The following is a 21,143-nucleotide window of genomic DNA, read 5'->3' as shown; positions in this document are numbered from 1 at the left end:
TTAATCACATTACTGTATTCAAAAATACTGAAACACACAGTATGAGGCAAAGGAAACCATAAGAAAATATCAAATTGCTTAAAGAAAAGGAGAACTTGTGGCACCTTAGAGACTAACCAATTTATTTGAGCATGAGCTTTCGTGAGCTACAGCTCACTTCATCAGATGTGTACCGTGGAAACTGCAGCAGACTTTATATACACACAGAGAATATGAAACAATACCTCCTCCCACCCCACTGTCCTGCTGGTAATAGCTTATCTAAAGTGATCAACAGGTGGGCCATTTCCAGCACAAATACAGGTTTTCTCACCCTCCACCCCCCCACACAAATTCACTCTCCTGCTGGTGCTAGCCCATCCAAAGTGACAACTCTTTACATAATCAAGTCGGGCTATTTCCTGCATAGATCCAGGTTTTCTCACATCCCCCCCACCCCCATACACACACAAACTCACTCTCCTGCTGGTAATAGCTCATCTAAACTGACCACTCTCAGTTTAGATGAGCTATTACCAGCAGGAGAGTGAATTTGTGTGGGGGGGTGGAGGGTGAGAAAACCTGGATTTGTGCTGGAAATGGCCCACCTGTTGATCACTTTAGATAAGCTATTACCAGCAGGACAGTGGGGTGGGAGGAGGTATTGTTTCATATTCTCTGTGTGTATATAAAGTCTGCTGCAGTTTCCACGGTACACATCTGATGAAGTGAGCTGTAGCTCACGAAAGCTCATGCTCAAATAAATTGGTTAGTCTCTAAGGTGCCACAAGTACTCCTTTTCTTTTTGCGAATACAGACTAACACGGCTGTTCCTCTGAAATTGCTTAAAATGACATGAAATTATTAACCATGTTGTTTTTAGCACTGTAAAACTTCAAAGTGTTTGACTTTCACAAAGGAAGTTCCATCATGAGCATTCACTACTCACACATGGAACAACATGGCAGAAAGCATGTCTCTGATGATGCACAAAGAAGTTACTTACAGGTAATAAGTGTAGGAGTGATAGCTTCTTCTGCCATGATGGTGGAAGGATTTAGGCAGTGGTGGAAAAGATGAAATGGAAGGAAAGAAAAGCCAAATATTAATGTATGAAAAATCAAGATGAACTGAGACCAGAAGTGGTGACACAAATGAAAGGTAGTACAAATGCATCTGAGGCATATCATGCAATATCTGTCCATTCCAGATATGACATAAATCTACACAAAATTTTAAGCAGTAAAATACATAATACCTCACTGAAATGTTAAATTTGACAGTTTAAAACAAGTGTAAAAGCTAAGTAACATAATAGTTATGTATCATATTCATCCATATCATACATACACAAACACACACACACGTAAACATGATTTTATTTCACATTGTATTAATTGGTTTAGGAAGGACACGACATCTCTACTGCATTAGTTAGAAGTGTAGGAATTAAAAGTCTTAGAATGCTTATTAAGTAGCTTCTCTTCCTGTGGAGTTTTTTTGGAGGCTCTGTCTAGTTGCTCTCGTTCCTTAGAGACATTAAAACTTAACCTACCATGGATATGATTACCCTAGATTGTCACCCAAAACTTGTTTCCAGAAAGCCAAACAAACTCTCGAAGTATGTTTTCACTTTTCATTAGGCATTTCATTGCAGAAGAAACCTTGGTTAGATTACTTCACAAAGATTGAAATTCACTCTTTCCCCAAGTAAAAGGGCTATAGTCAGGGATCACAGTGGAGGTTTGCTGGTGGTGAGACTATAGAATCCATCCCCAGGCTGTGGGTAGAATCCTGCACTTCTACTATTTTTGCCCCTGGGAATACTACAAAAGGCCACTTGGATCCCAAACCTCTTCATCCATGTAAGCATGGACCCAGTACTCTTTCCTACCTGAGCTCCCTCACAATGATTCCCTCCACTTCAGCACATTCAGAGCCAGTGAGGAACCCACTGCTGCAATGGACAGAGTGCACAGGGCCTCCTGCCCAGCTGCTCCGCCTGCTGCTGAACCTCTCTCCCTCCCTGATCCTGAAGCGGGGAGGGGCAAAGCCCTCCGCAAAGGGATGAATTTCACCCTGGTCAGATACAAAATATTGATTCTAATTAAAAAGAAGCTAATTCTCCAAAACCATCACCTCGCCATAGCTACAAATAATGTTAATATACTGGTAAGATAAAAGACGGAAATAAACTGGGTAGGCATCTGTAATTCTCAAGGCACACAGCTACAGCGCTTTGACTACAGCAAAAACTTGTAAACAGGCCCGGCAAAGGACTACCATTAATGCTAACTTGCCTTAGGCTACATGCTGCAGGCATCCCTTTGAAAACTAGGCTTTCATCACATTTTCTCTCTCATCTTCTTTGTTTGAGGATGCCTTCAGAAATATTTTCCAGTTTTTATTCCCATTTTTCTGATACTTAAAAGTATTGTTTAAACACAAAAGGCTAGGTATTTAATATTTAATCAGATGTGGCACATTTGCAAAAAATGCACACCTGTTAAAATTGGATTTAAAAAAAGAGCCAAGAATACGGTAACAGGAAGGCTATGGATAAAATCGTGCACTCCTTACTCAGGTATATCTTCTACTACATTCAGTGCCTGCAGGAGGGGTGCAGGACTGGGCTGTATGAAAACGGTTCTGTTTACTTATATTATGTTGGGAGGAGGTTGTTTTGGTATGTGGTCTAATCATAATTATCTTTTTTTTCCTTCTCTTTTCAGAAATTACTCATTCTCTAGCTCCCATTTAGAATCTCATGACACCGCAAACCCTATTCCTTGCCATATGTTGCCACGACAGAGATTTAATGTAATTAGTACAAATGTTCTCATACATCTAAAAGATGTATAGCAATTTTAGAAACAACAATAAATATAATTAATCAGTGCAGCACGGCTGGTTCTTGTACGCATAATTCTGCCAAACATGTTATTGAGATAAATTATGCTGTTTTAAAAATGTTGAAAACTCAGGTGCTTTAATTTGTGTGAATACATTAAATTACAATTTGATATAACAGGAGAAAAATTAAATGTCTCATGTTCAAGTTATTTTTATATTGAGTTCTTATAATATGATCAAGAGGTTTCAGGTGAGACTCCTTGAAAATTAGATTCTATAGTTTTAAATTCCCAATAATTCTGAGGTTCTGCAAAGAGAAAATTTGTTATAAAAATATAATGTTCTAAACCTGGGTAATTTAAGAAATAGAAAACTAAGACTTACAAAAACAGATCATTTAGCAAAGACACTGTCCATGCTTTGGAAAAATCTTAGTTTTAGAAATGCAACCTTAAAAACTGAGTTCCATTTTACTTTTTATATACGTGGATAGGTCCTTTGGCATGTTTTATAAGTGGAGGTTAACCCAGGTGCCATAGTTAGTATACTGGCTTCTGCACCACCCCTCTTCTGCAGCTGGCATAGAGGGCATGGCAAAGGGAAAAGAGGGCCTGGTTGGGTCTTCCCCTTGTTTCCATGCTGACTGTTGGGAAATGTTGGCAGCAGGTGGAAATTAGAACAATCTGAGCTACATCAAGGGAGTGGACTAGTGCAGTTGTTCTCAACCAGGGGTCCGTAGCCCCTGGGGGACCACGAGCAGGTTTCAGCATGGCTGGTATTACACTCGCTGGGGCCCAAGGCAGAAAGCCAAAGCCCCGCCACGTGGGACTGCAGCCCAGGGCCGCAAGCCCCACCACTGGGGGCTGAAGCTGAAGCCTGAGCAACACAGCTTTGTGTGGCCCCTTATGGTGTGGGGCCCTGGGAAATTTCCCTGCTTGCTACCCCCCTAACACCGGCCCTGGCTTTCAGATGCAGAAAAACAGTTGTTGTGGGCCGTGGAGTTTTTATGGCATGTTGGGGGCGGAAGGAAGGGCTCAGAAAGAAAAAGGTTGAGAACCCCTGGACTAATGCGCTGCAAGCTCAGCACCAGCGAGTGGAAAGGGCATTCCTGAGTAGCGCTAAGCATTCCTTACCCATTTAAACAGATACATACATTAGAAACTATTCGAAGGCTCAGGTGTATATGTGACGCAGAGCAAAAACAAAAGAAGCACACAAGAAAACAACCCTTTATGGTTGTGGAAAACTGAGGCAGTTTCTGACAAAATCAAATATTAATAGCCACTGGTTTACTGAACGCCCGTAGCACAAATTGGAACTGCTGCATCCCAAATGAACATACCCTCAAGCAAACCTCTCCCGTTAAATCGAATTTTTCAACCTCCAAACTTTTTGGAAACTTAATTGAAATAACAATAATTAAAAAAAAAAGAAAAGAACAGATAGACAATACAGTAGATTGAATTATGCCTTTTATCTATCTATCCACCCCTCCCCCTTCCCCGCTATTATCCAAGAGCCTTAATACAATTTTGGAAAGCACTCCCATTTATTGTTATTGTTTACCAAACATTACAGGAATATTGCTATCACTTTCATTCCACTGTTGTTGTTTTTATAATTTGCCAATGAAAGCAAAACTTTCTTTATGCATGTAGTTGTCAGTGAGGTCCTGCAATTTTCAATGCAGGAATGTTGGAGGCAGGGGGAAACTGGGTAAGTTGCTTGAAACTGTTCAATGAGGGCTAGGTTCAAATTCCATTCAAGTCAATTGAAAGACTCCTACGGACTTCAATGGGCTTTGGACCAAGTCTTAAGTGAGACAGACAGATCATATTTGAGAGCAGATCACGCCACAGACCTGATTCTGATTTTGCGGACATCACTGTAAATTGATAAAATGATCCAAGTCCCTCCACCCACTGTAATAGCCATTAGAGCAACCGGCATCTTTATGCTGGAAGAAGGGTTTAGTGGTTGGCGCATCAAACTAGGAGACAACAGTCTAGGCACTATTCCTAGCTTTGCTGCAGATTCCTTATATGCTCTTGGGTAGGTCACTTAATTTCTCTGTGCCTCAGTTTGTAAAATGAGAATAATAATTAAGAACCACTTTAGAGGAGTATTGGGAGATTTAATTAATATAGGGTATGAAGTGCTTTTGGGGTTCTTGGATGCAAAATTCCACAGAAATGCGAGGTACTATTTTTGGACACAGTCTCAGGACTTAGTTAAGTCATTACTTAGTTAAGTAACTGATTCCCAATTATCAAGAAGTATAACCATCACATGGTACAATATTGATAAGTTTGTTACACTCAGAAGTAGTTAAAGTACCATAAAACTTATGACATACTGATATTGCCCTTACATTACAATTGTACTTAGCTTGCAAAACAATTATAAATTCTCTTTGAATGCATAATGTATACACAGCAACTGAACCTAGGTGAAACACAGGGACCCTAGGTGGCATAGTCAGTTGTTACTCTACTGAATAACTGGTTCAAGTTTTACTTGGGTCATAAGTGCAACCATTTCAGGGCCTGTCTATGCTACAACTATATGTTAGGAGACCTGGACAAAACACAATCATCCCCGTATCTGGTTAAAAGCTGGCTACATCTTGTAATGTAGATGAGTCCTAACTGTACTCTACAGTCTCTGTTCAAGGCTACAGTGTGGTTCAGGGACATGGTTAAAAATTAGTTATCTGTAAGTCCCATCTACACTACAAGACAGAACTGTGTTCTAAGAATGTCAAGGGACAACATTTTGTAACAGAGTTCCCGGACAGGGTTACTGTAAATAGGCCTTAGTGGTTTCCATTTAATCACTAGAATACATGTCTCAAACACTAAGAACATTTGTCCCAAATGATGTCAAGGGGGAGAAGAGAACCAAGTGCCCTACCCACACCTGCCATCAACTACATGGGACTGGAGCCTTCCCACCGCCCACGGATTGGCTTATAAAAGGCCACAGCAAAGCAACAACCTCTGGAGCAGCTGAGGGACCAATATTTGCCTGCTCGGAGAAAGACTATGGAGGGAGCAGGAGCCTAGCAACCCTTTCTTTGCTCCTGGGTAGCTCTCCCTGGGAGGCAAGAAGAGCCTTTGCAGGAGTCTCTCTCTTAACTGGAATTACTCTACACTTTGCCATTTTTTAACAAATTGTGTGAATCTGGGCTCAGGAGAGGCTCAGAACTGGACTAAGAAGGGTGTTGCATGTAGGTCAGGATTAAGTGATGCGGGACTGGCAAAGCAATGTGGAGCGCCATACTCTCTGCATGCCAGCATTATGTCTGGAGCGGTTAAAATGGAAAGTATGATTGCAGCAAAGAATTAAAACGTATGGAAGGAGAAGGTACTGCATTTCAGAAAAGATTGTACTCTTGCTACACAGGATTATAAACCCTGGAGTTTACTGGGAATGTCTGGATTTTCCAGGACTGCTCCAGTGTCCCAGATACTATTTAGATTGGACTCAAATTTCCTCTCTTCTCTGTGATGGTCCCCCATTGCCTCGTCTAGTTTCTGTAGTGGTCACTCCCCCTCCACTGGGGGAGCTCACAATTCCCTTTCCAGGACCTTCTTCTTCCCTCTACTGCCCCTCCCTCTATCTTAAAGAAAACTGGCACCCAGCTGGCTCTGTGTTGTGAACCCAGTGCACGACCTGCCTGCCAGCTATTTAAATGTGCATCTGAGGTGCTCCAAGCCTGGCACGATCACAATTGCTCAGTGTGCTCCAGACCTATTACACACTACTGGTATGCACACAGTTCAATCACCAGCCTACAAGCAGCACAGTAGGGCCAGCACAAGTGGGCCTGAATTTCCTTTAAGAAAGGGAACACTGGACTGTGATTGGGAGGCCAGAGGTAAGTTCCAGGGAAGTTAAGTGAAGGAAGGTTGGAAGGAAAGGGTAAGGGATGAGCACTCAAAGGACAAACATTCACAGTCCAACCTGTCTTCAAGTTGCCAAACCCTATTCACCCACTCCTTGAACTACCCCCAACCCGAACACCAGAGCTGCAAACTCTTTCATACCTCAGAATAGATAGTCACACTTTGATTTAGCTTACTACTGAAATTTCCCCAACATAGGCAACAGCCTTCCAATGTCCAAGCTGCTAGAAACTTGCAGTTTTCTCCCTTCCCCACACTTTACACTGTTATGATATTCAGAAAGGAAGCAGGGTTTTCCATTTAAAAAAACAGGCAGCTATCTCTATTGCTATAGCACTTTTCTAATGATGTCCAAAGCACAAAACCCAAACGCATGTGTGTTAAACCTACTTTTGGAAACATCCAGTGTCTTTGCAAGAGAACCGTTTTATTTGTTTTTATGGAATGAAATCTGCACAGAACAATATAGACTTAATCCACACCACAATTCATCTCAGCTCCCCCATCCCCTTTCTATTTAGACCAAGCATTTCTTTTATATTCAAGATGGGCAACTTACTCAGATTTCTGTGGGGAATCATATAATATCTAACTTTCAGCTGAGCTGCTAGATAGAGACGAGGCTTGCCCTTCTGGGACAGAGGTACAGTTCTTACATTATTTGGGCCCATCATACAGTAGTAATACGTACAATGCTAGAATCATTAACCTTCAGTTGTTTTTCCTTTATCACAAAGCCACAACCCTTAATTCACAAAAAAGCGCTGCAAGAGGAAAAATTCATATAGCACAGTTCATAAAATGCCACAAGGCTTCAGGGAAAATAAGCAGCATTTCCTTAACTCCGTGGTAAAGGGCAGCACGGTGGCTGGATACATTTACCTGAATCACACTGAAAACTGCTGTAGGAGATGCTCTGACACAAATATGCACATAGAAAACATATATTAACTGCTCACCTTTTCTTCATTACCAACACAACCCCCAGAAATATAATAACGAACAGCAAGATGCCTGCAATGACTCCAGCGATTTTAACAGTATGGTCTGTCTCCTTCTCTGGCTCTGGGTCTGGTTTTCGAGTAGCAGCTCCTATGAAGGTAGCAGATTCAAAAGAGGAGGGGAGAAAAAGAATAAAGACATTACACTTTCTTCTCCTGTTACATTTAACATACATAGTAATAAGCATTATCAGAGCTGACAGACAGCAACGCTTTGATTAAAAAAAAAAGGTCTCATATATACTGGAAGGAATGTAATTGTTCATATTGTTCTACAATATTTTGCTAAACCACAACACAAGCTGGATACTACACCCACACCTGACCCTTTTATAAGACCTTCTTCACACATACAATTTTCTGTATTTTTATTATCTGTGTTGGCTCCCTGTTCTTCCTGCCATTTAAAAATTTGCTAACACCACAATAACTATCCTAAGCCTTTATCCAAATTTGATTTGCTGGAACATCTTCCTTAATTATTTTTCCAAAATGAAGCAGTAATTCCCTAACATATTAGCTTAAACACCTGGAAAAGTGAGATAAGCTCATTTACCACACGCTTTACCAGCAATTGTTTTTTTGTACAATAGACCTTTTTTTTTTTGCCTTTGGAAATCTAAATCTAGGTCACATCTGGTAGGCAAAAGACTCCTTCTAAGCAATTTATTCACAAAGTGGGAAGCAGCTGATGATCACACCACTGGCACCCACATTTAATATCTGTTTAAATGAGATAACCAGTGCCTTGCAGCAGCTACTGTCTTAGCTTTTCCAGCTTCCCCATTTAAAAAAACCCACCATTTGTACTGTTTACTGTATAATGTGATGGAACGTCAAATCCGTGTCTGATGAAATATCCATTTCCTCCACTAAATGAGTTCAGGATGAAAAATGTTAAGGACATAATGTTCAACTCACTAAACTGAATATATATTTTTTGAGAACTTACACCTTTTAAAATCAAAATATCACATATTTATCATTTGAGGCACCACATCATCTTTACAAAGTGGACAGATAGTCCTAGAAATAGGAATTTATTTATCCGTTTTCTTATTACAGCTTTTTTTTGGATGGGGAAAGAAGGGGAGGTAAAATGCAATTAAACTATAATATTTTAGAACTGGCATTCCCATCCCAGTCTCTTGGTTTCATTAATGGCACTGAAAGCCACAGTTGTTGTCTACTTGTCCTTTCATTTGCCTTTTATGAAAAATGGCTAAGGTGAGGATTTTACCTGGGGCCAAATTTTCACCTGCTCCTCTCCCACAATCAGGGCCAGATTTTCAAAGGTGGTCAGCATCCAGCAATTCCTGTTGTGACACTTATGGACCAGATTTTGGAAACAGCTTAGTGCATCGGATGAGACAATCTGGCCTAAATGTGGTGCCTAAATGTGAGCTGAGCCCTTCTGAATATTTGGACCCAACTGTGGGTGCTAAGCTCTTTTGAAAATTCTGGCCAGGGTGTATTGTAAACATAATGGGATAGAGATATTTACTATCTATGGTAATTCCACCATATTTACTACATATATCTTACTATGAAATAGTCCCACTGAAATAAATGGGAATCTGAACTAGTAAAACTCCATGTGTCTAAGGATAGTAGAATCAGGCTCTATATTTTCTGTAATACACATGCATAAAATTTTGTTCTAAACAATCCTATTTTTAATTCCCCTGTATCATATGAGGGATTTCTTTAAAAAAGCTTCCTATTATTATAATATATACAGCACTCAAAGTGTGCTAGAAGATACCTACAGTACCTTCGTAATACAGAAAACAGCTGTTGAGCTGAAAATGGCAGGTAGGAAACACTGAATCAAGGGTGATATAAATGACAAAGGAAGATATGCAATTTGTAGCAAGGGGAAATGAGAATTCAAACAATAGCAAGATCTAAGCTTTCAAACTATTCTTCTCACATTCATCTTTGTGCTCTCCTCCACATGGCTAGTCTGACTGGAACACCCACCATCTTCTAGTGTGCAAGGTGACCACCTTAATTCAAATAATTCCTTATAATTTCCTTCGTTTTATGAAAGCTAGCATATTTTCTGTATTAACTCAACAAAATAATAAATGCACATGCCTACCAATAAAAACAGATAAAATCTTGCTATACTCTGAGGTAGAGCTCTGCACAATCCAACATGCCTTTCTCAACATCTATTACCTCCCTCCATGACAGCACACAGCCCTCAACACAATGGAACCACTCTGGTTATAATGTGCAAGAAAGGGAAGAATGCCAAGAGCCAATTCAAAGCATTCACATATTCTGCATATCATGGAGATCATCTGTTTTAGGGTTCTTTGCATGGCTGTATGCAGTGCCTTTTGGGGTTGAAGGGTGAGGAGGAGGATCCACCATCATACAGATGCTCCAGCTCACACATGGAGCTTTTCACACATGGAGAAGGGACATGGGAGCTCCAGAGACTAAAGTAGGGACATATGAACATAGGAATTGCCATAGTAGCTCAGACAATGGTCCATCTAGACCAGTGTCCTGTCTCAGTCATTAGCATGAGGTGCTTCAGAGGACGAGGCAAGAAACCCCTTCAGAAAGCAGATGAGGAATAGAACTGCCCCCCCATGATGGCTTCATCCTAATTTCCACTGGTCAGAGATTGGTTTAAACCCTGAAGCATAATGTTTTATATCCCTTTCTAAACTCTTTTAGCATGAGCTATTCTAAATCTGGATATTCTTGTTACCCCTATAATTGTCCAATCCCTCTTTGACTGTTACTTTGTTCTCGGAGTCAGTGACATCACGTGGCAATAAGTGCCTGGTCTAATCCACATTTTGAGTGAAAAAGTACTCCTTTTATCAGTTTTGACTTTCCCACTTTTCAATTGTATTGAATGTCCCATTGTTCTCGTGTTATGTCACTGGGGGAACAGAAACTCCTGTTTTATCTTCTGTACACCATGCATTATTTTCTATAACTTTATCATGCCCCTTCTCACCTCTCTAAGGTAAACTATCCCAATCAATGTAATAATCCTTTTCATTCTTGTCACCCTTCTTTGAACCCCCTTTCATTTTGGATCCTTTTAGCAAAGAGTTATCAGTTCACTATTCTGTATAGGTCTGAACTATTGATTTATAATGGAATTATCATATTTTCTGTATTATTTTCCATCCCATTCTTAACATCTCATTTACTCTTTTTGACTATAGCTGCACACTGAGCAGAGGTCTTCACCAAGATATGTCAGGTTTGTGAGTAGTTCAGATTTTTCTCTCTAATGTGCATTACTTTGCATTTATCAACTCTGAACTTCATCGGTCATCATGCTGCCCATTCCCTTAGTTTCGTTTTGTCCCTCTGAAGTTCCTGGACATGACTAACCTAAATAACTTTGTGTCACCTCAAAATTTTACTACCTTACTGCTCACTCACCCTTTCAGAGAATTAATAGATATATTCAGCAACCACTGATCTACCATGGTTCCTTTAGGTGCCCCACTGCTACCCATATGCCATGACGAAAATTGCCCTTTTATTCCTACTCTGTTTCCTGTCTCTTAATCAATTTCTGATTCATAACAATATATTGTTTCTCACCCCATGACTATTAGTTTCTTTAGTAGCCTCTTGTGAGAGGCTTTGCCAATGGCCTATTTATAATCCAAATAAATTATGTCAGCTGGTTCTCTTGTATCCTTTATTTCATCAACAAGTACAACAAATCCTAAGAAATTCGTGAGACATGATTTTCCTTTACAGAACCTGGGCTGGTTATACTCGGATATATCACGATCTAACAGTCCTGGCATTTTATTACACTATTTTTATTTCAGTTTTAACCAGTTTGCCAGGTACAGATACTGTAAAAGGTTTACTAGTTTGTAATTGCCCAGATCACCCCGGAGCCTTTTAAAACTATAGTTACAAGATCTGCTACCTTCAAATCCTCCAGCATCATAGCTGTTTTTAATGAGAGATGGCATATTTTTGTTAGTTGCTCAGCCACTTCATACATAATCTCCTTCAGAACTCTTAGATTTATAGCATCTGGGTCTGGTGACTTATTACTTTTTAAATTATCAATTAGCTCTATCAATTTCTTCTGACTTCTCAATCTGTGATAGTACCTCATTTTTTATGACCAGAAACGTGTAGTATTGGTATATCCCCTAACATCCTTTGTGGTGGAGACGGATACAAATAAATCATTTAGCTTGTGAGCAATGTTCTTTTATTCCTTAATTTCTCCCTTGGTGATCTAGTGAACCCAGTGAGTTTATTTCCCAGGCTTCCTATCTATTAAAATATCTATTAAAATAATTTCATGTTTGTTTTTATATCCATTTGTTCTTCAAAATCCATCTTATCCCTCTTAATTTCCCTTTTACATATTGCCTGCTGTTTATTGGTTTCACTGGGGTTAGATTTTGAAATCTATTTGGCTCAAATAACCTCTCAAAATTTGCCATCTAGGCAGACTGGTTTACATCTTGCTTCCTGACTTTGTTTTTGTTCAGTGGTACACATGCCTTGTAGGAATCAGTTATTGTCTTCTTAGGTAGCGTCTATGCCACCTGTAAGGATTTTACTTCATTTACTTTTGACTCTAGGGCCTTTTTGACTAGTCTCTTCATTTTATTAAAGTCTCCCTTTATCAAGTTTAGTGTCACTTTTTGGTATCTTATTTCCCATTAGGATGTTGAACATAATAATGCTATGGCCACTATTACTTAGTGGCTCAGCTACTTTTAATTCTTGAATCAACCCCTGCAAAACAATCTTGTGACTGCTTCATGGCTTGAAGGAGTTGGTGGAAAATTCCTCTCTCTTTCTCTCAACAGAGTTCCCAGGGCCCAGCAGAGTTACTCTGTCTAGGTGCTATGGGAAGGATTTGCCCCTTTGTGTCTGAATAATTTTGCTTATCTATTTAGGCAGGAGCTGCCTCATTCCCTGTGGTCTGTAAAGAGACAAACACAGTGCTGGAGGTTAATAAATAATGATAACCAATAATAGCCTCTTGCATGTAAAATAAGGGTACAAAAAGTAGTGTATGTCTTATTAAAATTGGAGTTAAGAAAATTGTTTGAATGAACTTGAAAATATAATCTAATTCTTTTAAATAGAATGTAAGCTTGTTTGAATTTGCTTGTCAAATTTGATAATTTTCTTGAATAATAAAAGAGCTCCCCCACCAGATAAAATCAAAATAATATTAGAGAGAGAGAGAGAGAGAGAGAATACACCCTATGTTTGTTTTAAATTAATAAAGCTTGAACTTGCTTGTTTTGGGATTTTTATGAAATATCTAATAAGAGAGATAACTGGGTCACTGTATGTGAATAAGCAATCATTAAAATAATCCCATCCCAATGGCCTACAGTCATATTTACAAACAAGCACAACAAAGGAATGGGATAAAAACAACTGCCCCAACAACTTCAGTTCTGACAAAAGCAATTCATTCAAAACTTCTAAGATTTTTCTACTGTTTATTTACATCAACAAATAATCCCTTGCTTTAATTAAAGTGGAGACCAATCTATTTTATTTCCCACTCAAGGCTGACCAATTGGGTGTCTCTACTTCCACTCTGCAGTTTTATGCTCTCTAACTGTACTTGCTCAATAAGTCATTCCCAAGTTTTTTCCAGCTAAATTTCATTTACAGGCGTTACCTTGACTGATGTAATGGATAAGTTTAAACGCCTCCTAGATAATAACACAGCTAGTCTAGACCATCTCAATCTCCAATGAAACTTACTTTTCCTGTTATTAACCAGCCCGTGATTTTTTTTCTTTAACAATTTGACCTGTGTTACACAGAAACTGGTAAATGTCCATCTGCTTCTCCCTAGGGAAAAATTAATAATCACACCTACAAGATTTCACACTCTTTTGAGGCATGCAATCAAATTATTATGCAGGCAGCATGATCCAAGTATTATCGCTTTTCAACACCTACCTTTAACTCATTTCACAGAGCAGGTCAGGGAAATGAAATGTTATACCCCTGTGTGACAGCTGCATTGTGATTAGGCAGTTGGAATCATGCAAAATGGGAAGCACAGACATGTGGTTCTGCCGTTGATTATCCATTCCAAGGGCTGTCACTGCCACATAGCAACAAGTTTGAAAAGATCAGAAAATTTGGCTTTCAAGACCCCCAAGGCTTCCAAGGACACAGCAAAGCACAAGGGTAAGTGGGGAAGGTATTATTATTATTACTGATATTTTAGTAGCACCTAGAAACTCCAGCTCAGATTGGGAACCCCATTGTGCTGGAAACAATTCAAACACAGAGCAAAACAAGCCTTTGCCCCAAAGAGGTTCAGTCTAATGAAGACAAGCTGTAACAAGTGAATGTCACAAACTATCAGAAGAAATGGGAGAGGAAGGGAAACAATTATAAGAAAATATATTTACACAGGGCACAATGGGTATAAATAATTCTTTCTGCCCATCCAGCTAGCTGTTATGACTTGGCACTTCCATAAGCATCACCGTAGGTCTTGAGGAGGGGTCTGAAGGAGTACAGGGCAGTGTCTTTATGGAAGAGTTTTGGGAGGCTGCTTCATGCATAAAGGCTGGAGGGCAGGAAAGTGAAGATGCTTGTGTGAAAACCGGACAACCAGGTAACTTTGCTGTTGGTGGTAGAGAGTTAGGCTGTGATAAAATATAAAAGCATATCAATAGCTTTCTCCTGACTGAGCTATGCTGCTGAAAGGGAAAAGTACATTGTAGAGAGGTAGGTCCTCCTTGTGAATGCAAAGAGATCGACAGAGTAGGGATCCGTGTTGAATCTTGGAATCCACATCCTTAGGAGGCCAACTCTTGTCCATGGGCTGATAAAAAACTAACTCCCTCCTTGAGGGGGATATTGGCTTGAAAACTCCATGCCAGCTTCCCCCTCAGATGGGTTTTTCCATGAGAGTGAATGATTGAGCTCCAATTTCCAAGGCTGTGGCAGCAGAGGCACTGCTACAAGGATACAACAAGCAAGTCCAAAGCACTTGCTATCTGAGTTTAAATTTTGGTTCAGATGCCAGGATTTTAGACTGTACTGGAGAAGATCCAAAAGACATACAAATTTGTAGATTAAATGAATTACCACCCCAACTACTCTGTTTGTACTGTAAACAACTGACATTCAGTCCTCATCTGCTAACCAGCATGTATTCTGCTCACAAAAGTCTCTGTTTCATTACTCCTGGCAGAATTCCAGCAATGGTAGAAAGCCCCCCCACTCCAACACATTTCACTGGTTGCTTTCATATCAACTTCCTTATTTCTTCTTTGAAAAATGTACTGCTTTTTTGTCCATATGGTTGAAGTTATGAGGTGTTGATAGACCCTGGGCAGGGTATAATTTGTGACAGAGGTGGTTTTGATTAATTTCCACCCCCCCTTTTTAGCCCATGTCTTGAATATATTAGTTTTGTAAACTCACTGGCTTAAGGTCTATTTTCTTTTTACAGTATTTCCCCTTTCTCCATTGCTGTTCCCTTGCCAAATGCTCAGTTGTAGATGGTATTCTCTGCTGGGCAGCAAACGTGTCTTTCTCTGTGTTTTGTTTAGTACTGAGTCAACTGTCAGTGCTAAAATCCCTGTATCCTGATTCACCCTGCCTACAACATGATAATTCCCATTCAATCTTTTTTGTTTTGGTCAGTTCCTCACACACTGTATAGGGAGAACAGGGTCCTAATTTTCATGGAAGAGTATTTGCTTCTTTATTTGTGATTATTTTACACTATATACTGGTGCTCAGTTATCTTTCCTTCATTAACAGAGTTTTTACTTTAGTAAAAGTCATGCTGGGGTGTGTGTGTGTGTGCGCACGTGCATATGCTCATGAAAATATGTCTTATGAACAAAGGTATCGAGTCATGTGATACAATTAAATTCAGAGTCCCCAAGCAGAAGGAGTCTATCAGAAAAGGTCTATCAAAATAACAGCACACTGCCTAACACTAATTATGAATTAACAACTTTGTTTATGACATTCCTCACTGATGCAAAGACATAAAAAAAATGAACGGAGAACAGCACAAAAAGAAATGCAAAAAAACTGTCACTGATGGATATGCCAAATCTGTTTGATTTTCAATTTAGTTGTAATTGTAAACTCACTTTTGGGTGATTCATTTGAGCGCATGTGAGCACAAAGTAGGTTTTTTTTTTTTATAAACATTCATACTTTTGGTAGACATAAGAAATAACATTCATTGTTGCCATAACCAAACCAAACTGCCAATATGATGTACATCCCTTGGCCTCACCCTGATCTACACTCCTGTGATTAGCTATACAGTATTGCCTGTCACGGGGCTATTTATTTATTTATTTATTTTAAAGTCCCTCCTTAAAACCTCAGGTGCCTACACATAATTTTAAAAAGCCAATCCACTAAAACCAAAAAAGAAAAGGAATAAAATTAAAACAGCCCCTCAAGCTGAATCAACCCCAAACAACCAGCCACACAACAAAGCACCAAAAAAGTAAAACTTATTCCACTCTTACTAAAACTCCTCTGTAATAGAATCTCTGATACACTTCTTGGTTTACAATTGCCAAATCTTAAGACAGGGTGGAAAAGTAAGCAAACACAAAATGCCCCACAATAATGCCTCGTTCCTCCTGGGAAGAAATTACTTTCCAATAGCTCCTTTTTTTAACTAAGAAAATCTAACAAAAATGAAAGATTCCCTTCCTCACACAGTGATAAAATAGTCCCAAACGATCCCCTGTGCAGGAAGAAAGGGGGTACAAGGAGGGAGATCTGGTCTCTCATGTAGCCAGACCTCAGACCATTAGGGATTTGTGGGTCATAATCAACACCCTAGACTACACCAGAAAACTAATAAGCAGCCAGTGCAGAGCATGGAGCTGTGATGTACTGTGCTCTTGTACAGATAACTTCCTGAAGAAGCAGGAAGCCCCATTCTCCACAAGCTTAAATTTTCAAATAATTTTACAGGCCTTAAAGGCCAAGGAAAAAAGTGCATTTTATCATGTGTTAAAACATATCTTTTTTCTTGGGTGGACTTGGCCAAAGTGTCAGCCATTGAAGAGCACACTACAGGACTCTAATCCTAAAGTGACAAAAACATGGGTTATAGCAGCGAAGTCCATATCAGAAATAAAAATTAAAAGCCTCTTGGCCAACTGCATATGCAAAGAAGCAGTTGGGTTTACAGGTGCTATCTGGTCATCTAAGTGCAGCAGAAGTCTAACAAGACCTCATGAATTGCAATCACATGAGTTGTACGGTGAGATCATGCCTCCAATCAAGGAGGCTCATGGAACGGCAATAGGAGGTTATGACAATGCACTTCCATCAGTTTAGACTTAGGTAGCTAGCTCTTAGTCATTCTCCAAATGCCAGGCCATATGCATTACATGATTCCACTGCCACATTATTTGCCATGGATTTCACCTCTTTCCACAGAATGGTAATCTAGAATCTGAGCTTTTATTAGAAATAAATGTTTCTTTCAATTGCGAAGATAACCACTCAAACACCAACACCCTACAATCTGTCACTGTGATGTCCAAGTGAGTCTGCTGATAGCTTGAAACAATAGCTCTGAGAGGTGTAAACTGCCCTATTCATTTTAATTGGGGTCTTGCCCTATGGACTCAGATTCTGTAAGCAATGAATTTGGCATTTGACCAAGATAGTATGGAATTCAGCAATTTTCCCATAAACTTTGCTAGTCTGTTGTAGCTAGCCATTTTGTTTCCAGTCACCCTGTCCTCCTAGCATCTGCCTGCCTCTTGCTGTCCAGCTTTCTCCACAGGGGAAGCTAATTTTATCACACTGCAGAGCTGGAGTCCAGCATGCACCCATGGAATGGGTAAACCAGAAGTGCAGACTGGTGAGGAAGGCTGGCGTGAGAACAGCACATCACTTGGGACCTGGAGAAGTTTGGGAGATGTGCTATTGCTGCCAGCTACAAGCTCCCCACTTGCCTGGCACATATGGGGAGATTAATCTAGACTAAACTACCTGGGTAACATCATAGGAACCATAGCCCAGGTAGCTGAGTTTCCCGTGGGTAAACATTCCATCCTCAAGAAGAAAAGACAAATTGTATGTCAGTTAGCATTTTCATCTGTGAGCCATAGTCGTGTGTGTTTGTGGGAGAGCAAAGGCATGGGGGACCAGTGGGGAGGATATTTCAAGATAATAAAATAAGTTAATGTTGAGAAACATAGGGGTTGTTGCTGTAGAATTTGGCCCTATTCTGTGTACAAGAGGCCCTGCTCCAAGGCACAGTAAAGTGTTCAGCTACATCATTTTAAGAAAGATATGAACAAATGGGAGACAGTCCAGAGATTTAGAAAAAAAAATGAGGAAAGATTGAAAGAACTGAACATATATAGTGTAGAGAAGGCTGAGGGGAAACTTGATAACAATTTTCAAATACGTAAAAGGTTGTTATAAAGAGGATAGTGATCAATTGTTCTCCATGTTCACAGAGGCTAGGACAAGAAGTAATGGGCTTAATCTGCAGCTAGAGAGATTTAGGTAGGAAAAACTTTTTAACTGTAAGGACAGTTAAGTGCTGGAATAGGTTACCTAGGGAAGTTATGGAATCCCATCACTGGAGGTTTTCAAAAATAGGTTAGACAAACACCTCTCAGGGATGGTCTAGGTATTCTTAATCCTCCCTCAACTTGGGGCACTAGACTAGATGACCTCTTGGGGCAGAAATGTATCATCCCAAATTTACCTGTAAAAGAAAGGAATCGACTTTAGTCCAGAGTAACCCCACCCATTCCTTCTATGGTCCACGGGCAAGCCATCACCACCTTATGGTCAGTGCTATCAAGGCAGTGGTTGGAACTATCATCATCATGGACACCTGATCTTCACCCATTGCCTGGGGGAGATCACTGACCAACACACAAAAGAAGTTTCTGCGCCAACTCTAGGCCTGAAATGAAAGGTCAAGAAAATCAGACATCCTACGAGTTTGTCTTGCTTCCACCTCTCCCCAATTTTCACAGACAAATATTTAAAATAAATTTACAGCTAGCCAGATTGTCAGTGTCAAGAGCATGGGTCTTGAGGCTCGGGGACATGAGAGCTTCCTCAAGGATAACTGGCACTCTGCTCTCTTTAGGGGAGATAACAGCAATCCCCACTAGGAGCTCACCCTCTGCTCTGCTATCCCAGTTTGCCATCACCAGGAGGGAAACACATGTGATCAGATCACAGGCTGTGGAATGCAGTTCTTCCACACCTCTGGAATCTCAGTGAGCTGCACAGACTGAAACTTAACTGGTCAAGACTAGACACTTGACATTTTGTTCTGCTAGCATGGACACAGGTAGCTGGATTGTTCCCAATGCTTCCATGAACAGAAGAGTCCAAGGTCCTGCAGATCTGCCTCAGGAGTACAGGCAAAGAGCCTGATATCCAACAGAAGCTGATTAACTGGAGTTCTTTGGGATTTTGTGGATAGGGAGTTGGGGTTCTCATACCCCTGCAGATTTCCATTTGAGAGTTAAGTCCAAAGAGCATTCAATCCCACTGTCAATGGCAGCAAGCTCTATTTTTGTGTTGCCAGGGGGGTAGCAGGAGGCAGCAGGGCAGGGAAGAGCTCAGTCCCCAGCTCTAAAACTGGACAGACTTTCATCTCCGATCTAAGTCGTCATTTCCCCATGTATAGATTGAAAGTCTGCACTCTTTGTCTACCCCACAACCACCACCCCCAGCCTCCCTGCCATCTATTAAGAGGCTTCACTAGCAATGTTGCCAAGTCAATCTCTCATAATTCCCTGACTCCTCCATTCACCACTTTTGGGTTTCCTTGGAGGAGGGCATAATGGAAGCCACAGTATTACAACAGCAAAGAAGTATTATCTGTGATAGAATAAAAATATGCAAGAGACTTCCTTTTTAAAATGTTGGACAAAAAAACAAAATATCTTTTCATTATTCTTTTCATTCCCATTCATTTCATTCATAGCTGTAGAAGGTTTCATCCAAGTTTTGGATGAGAAAAAGAGAAGCTTGGGAAAGGAAACTGGAGTTAAAAAGTATAAGGGAGGAAAAATAATTCCACAGAAATCTGCCTCTGTAGCTAGATTACAGTACTAATGTTGTATTTGTGCAAATCTCAGAAACATTTGCAGTTTTGGCAATAAAAGAACTGTCCAATTTGAAGCAACGTTAAACGTATCAACAAGAATAGACCCCTCTGAATGCATAATTGCTTATTACTGATTTACACTTCATTTCTCATAAATTGGTTGCAGTCTTTTAGGGACCAGGGGAAACTTTCTAAACTATCACATTTTAGCAAGAATACTTTAAATAGTAATTTTTTCCTATAGCTCCTTTCCCTTCACTGCTAATTATCACAATAATTAGTCATAAACAGAAGCTGTCTTATTCAATGATACCAAAACTAGGCTTGTATGAAATATGGGTACTTTGCTTCACAGGGTTTTCATGTATAATTTCTTTGGTTCTGACTTACACAAATTTGCATCGCCTCCTGTGCTTCACTTTGAGTTTCAAGTCTGAACTAATAGAAAAGATGAAAGCAGAACTTAGTCAAAATTGCTGCATTTTACTTGGTTTGTCTTCAGAACCATGAGTCTGTAAAATCCATATGGCTTTGATGCAAAACTGTAAATCAGCCCTGGCTCACCTGAGATGTTTCTATTTACATACAAACTTCGTAGTTATCAGCAATAATGGGAGGTGAAATGATGAAAAAGTACATGGAAGTTCAAAGTTTAGGAGAAATATGTTTGAAAATACACACACACACACACACACACTTAATTACCACCCTAACAATTACAGTGTTCTAAAGCCATCCATTATCACAGTCTAACTCTCATTATTAAAGATGCACATTTTCAGTATAATGCATGGGGATAACGTTGCCGCAGATATTATGTATTAACATTTTAATTCTTTTCATGGAGTCCAGAAGCCATGTGAGTGATATGCTAACTCTGTCATAACATTATTTTGCCAAAGTGGCATGCACTTTGGTCCTCTTGGTTACAGCAAAAGAGTAATGCCCTCCTGCTTGCTGTCCCTTTCTATACACTATAGCCTCTATTTATTGTAGTACACTCTTAATGCTTTGTACTGATAGTAATTTAAATGCCTCAATGAAATATTATAATGTTCTATTACCCATTTGTTATAATTCAATGACAAATCTTGTCAGATTTGCATCACCTCAGAACTACATATCTTACCCAAACAGGTCCAAAGTTCTCTTTAAATTGCCTTTCTTATTGTTTACAATTTATTAATATAGTCAATAACTACAGATGGAAAAAATTGAATTCACACTCTTTTCTTTATATTCTGATTACACTTCAGAATTTCTCACTCTTCCCTTGCCTCTCCTTAATTTTCTACTGTGGGGCAATGCAGACCA

The 21,143-nt window shown here is 39.8% G+C and overlaps 1 protein-coding gene across 9 annotated transcripts in view; it reads right to left on the bottom strand.

Moving 5' to 3' along the window:
- PTPRM (protein tyrosine phosphatase receptor type M) overlaps nucleotides 1–21,143 on the bottom strand; it is a 682,939-nt gene that overhangs the window by 213,773 nt on the left and 448,023 nt on the right. For 5 of the 9 annotated variants that reach the window (XM_048840292.2, XM_048840294.2, XM_048840298.2 and 2 more), the window contains one exon: nucleotides 7,700–7,832. In XM_048840292.2, the coding sequence (XP_048696249.1) occupies nucleotides 7,700–7,832 (133 nt within the window). Of the gene's footprint in view, nucleotides 1–985; nucleotides 1,016–7,699; nucleotides 7,833–21,143 lie in introns of all 9 variants that reach the window. The other 4 variants (XM_048840290.2, XM_048840291.2, XM_048840293.2 and 1 more) reach the window with 1 other exon arrangement.

This window comes from Caretta caretta, chromosome 2 (genome assembly GCF_965140235.1).
Source record: "Caretta caretta isolate rCarCar2 chromosome 2, rCarCar1.hap1, whole genome shotgun sequence".
In the NCBI taxonomy this organism is placed as follows: domain Eukaryota; kingdom Metazoa; phylum Chordata; order Testudines; family Cheloniidae; genus Caretta; species Caretta caretta.
Note: the sequence above shows the minus strand (reverse complement) of the source record. Positions and strands in the feature narration are given on the sequence as shown.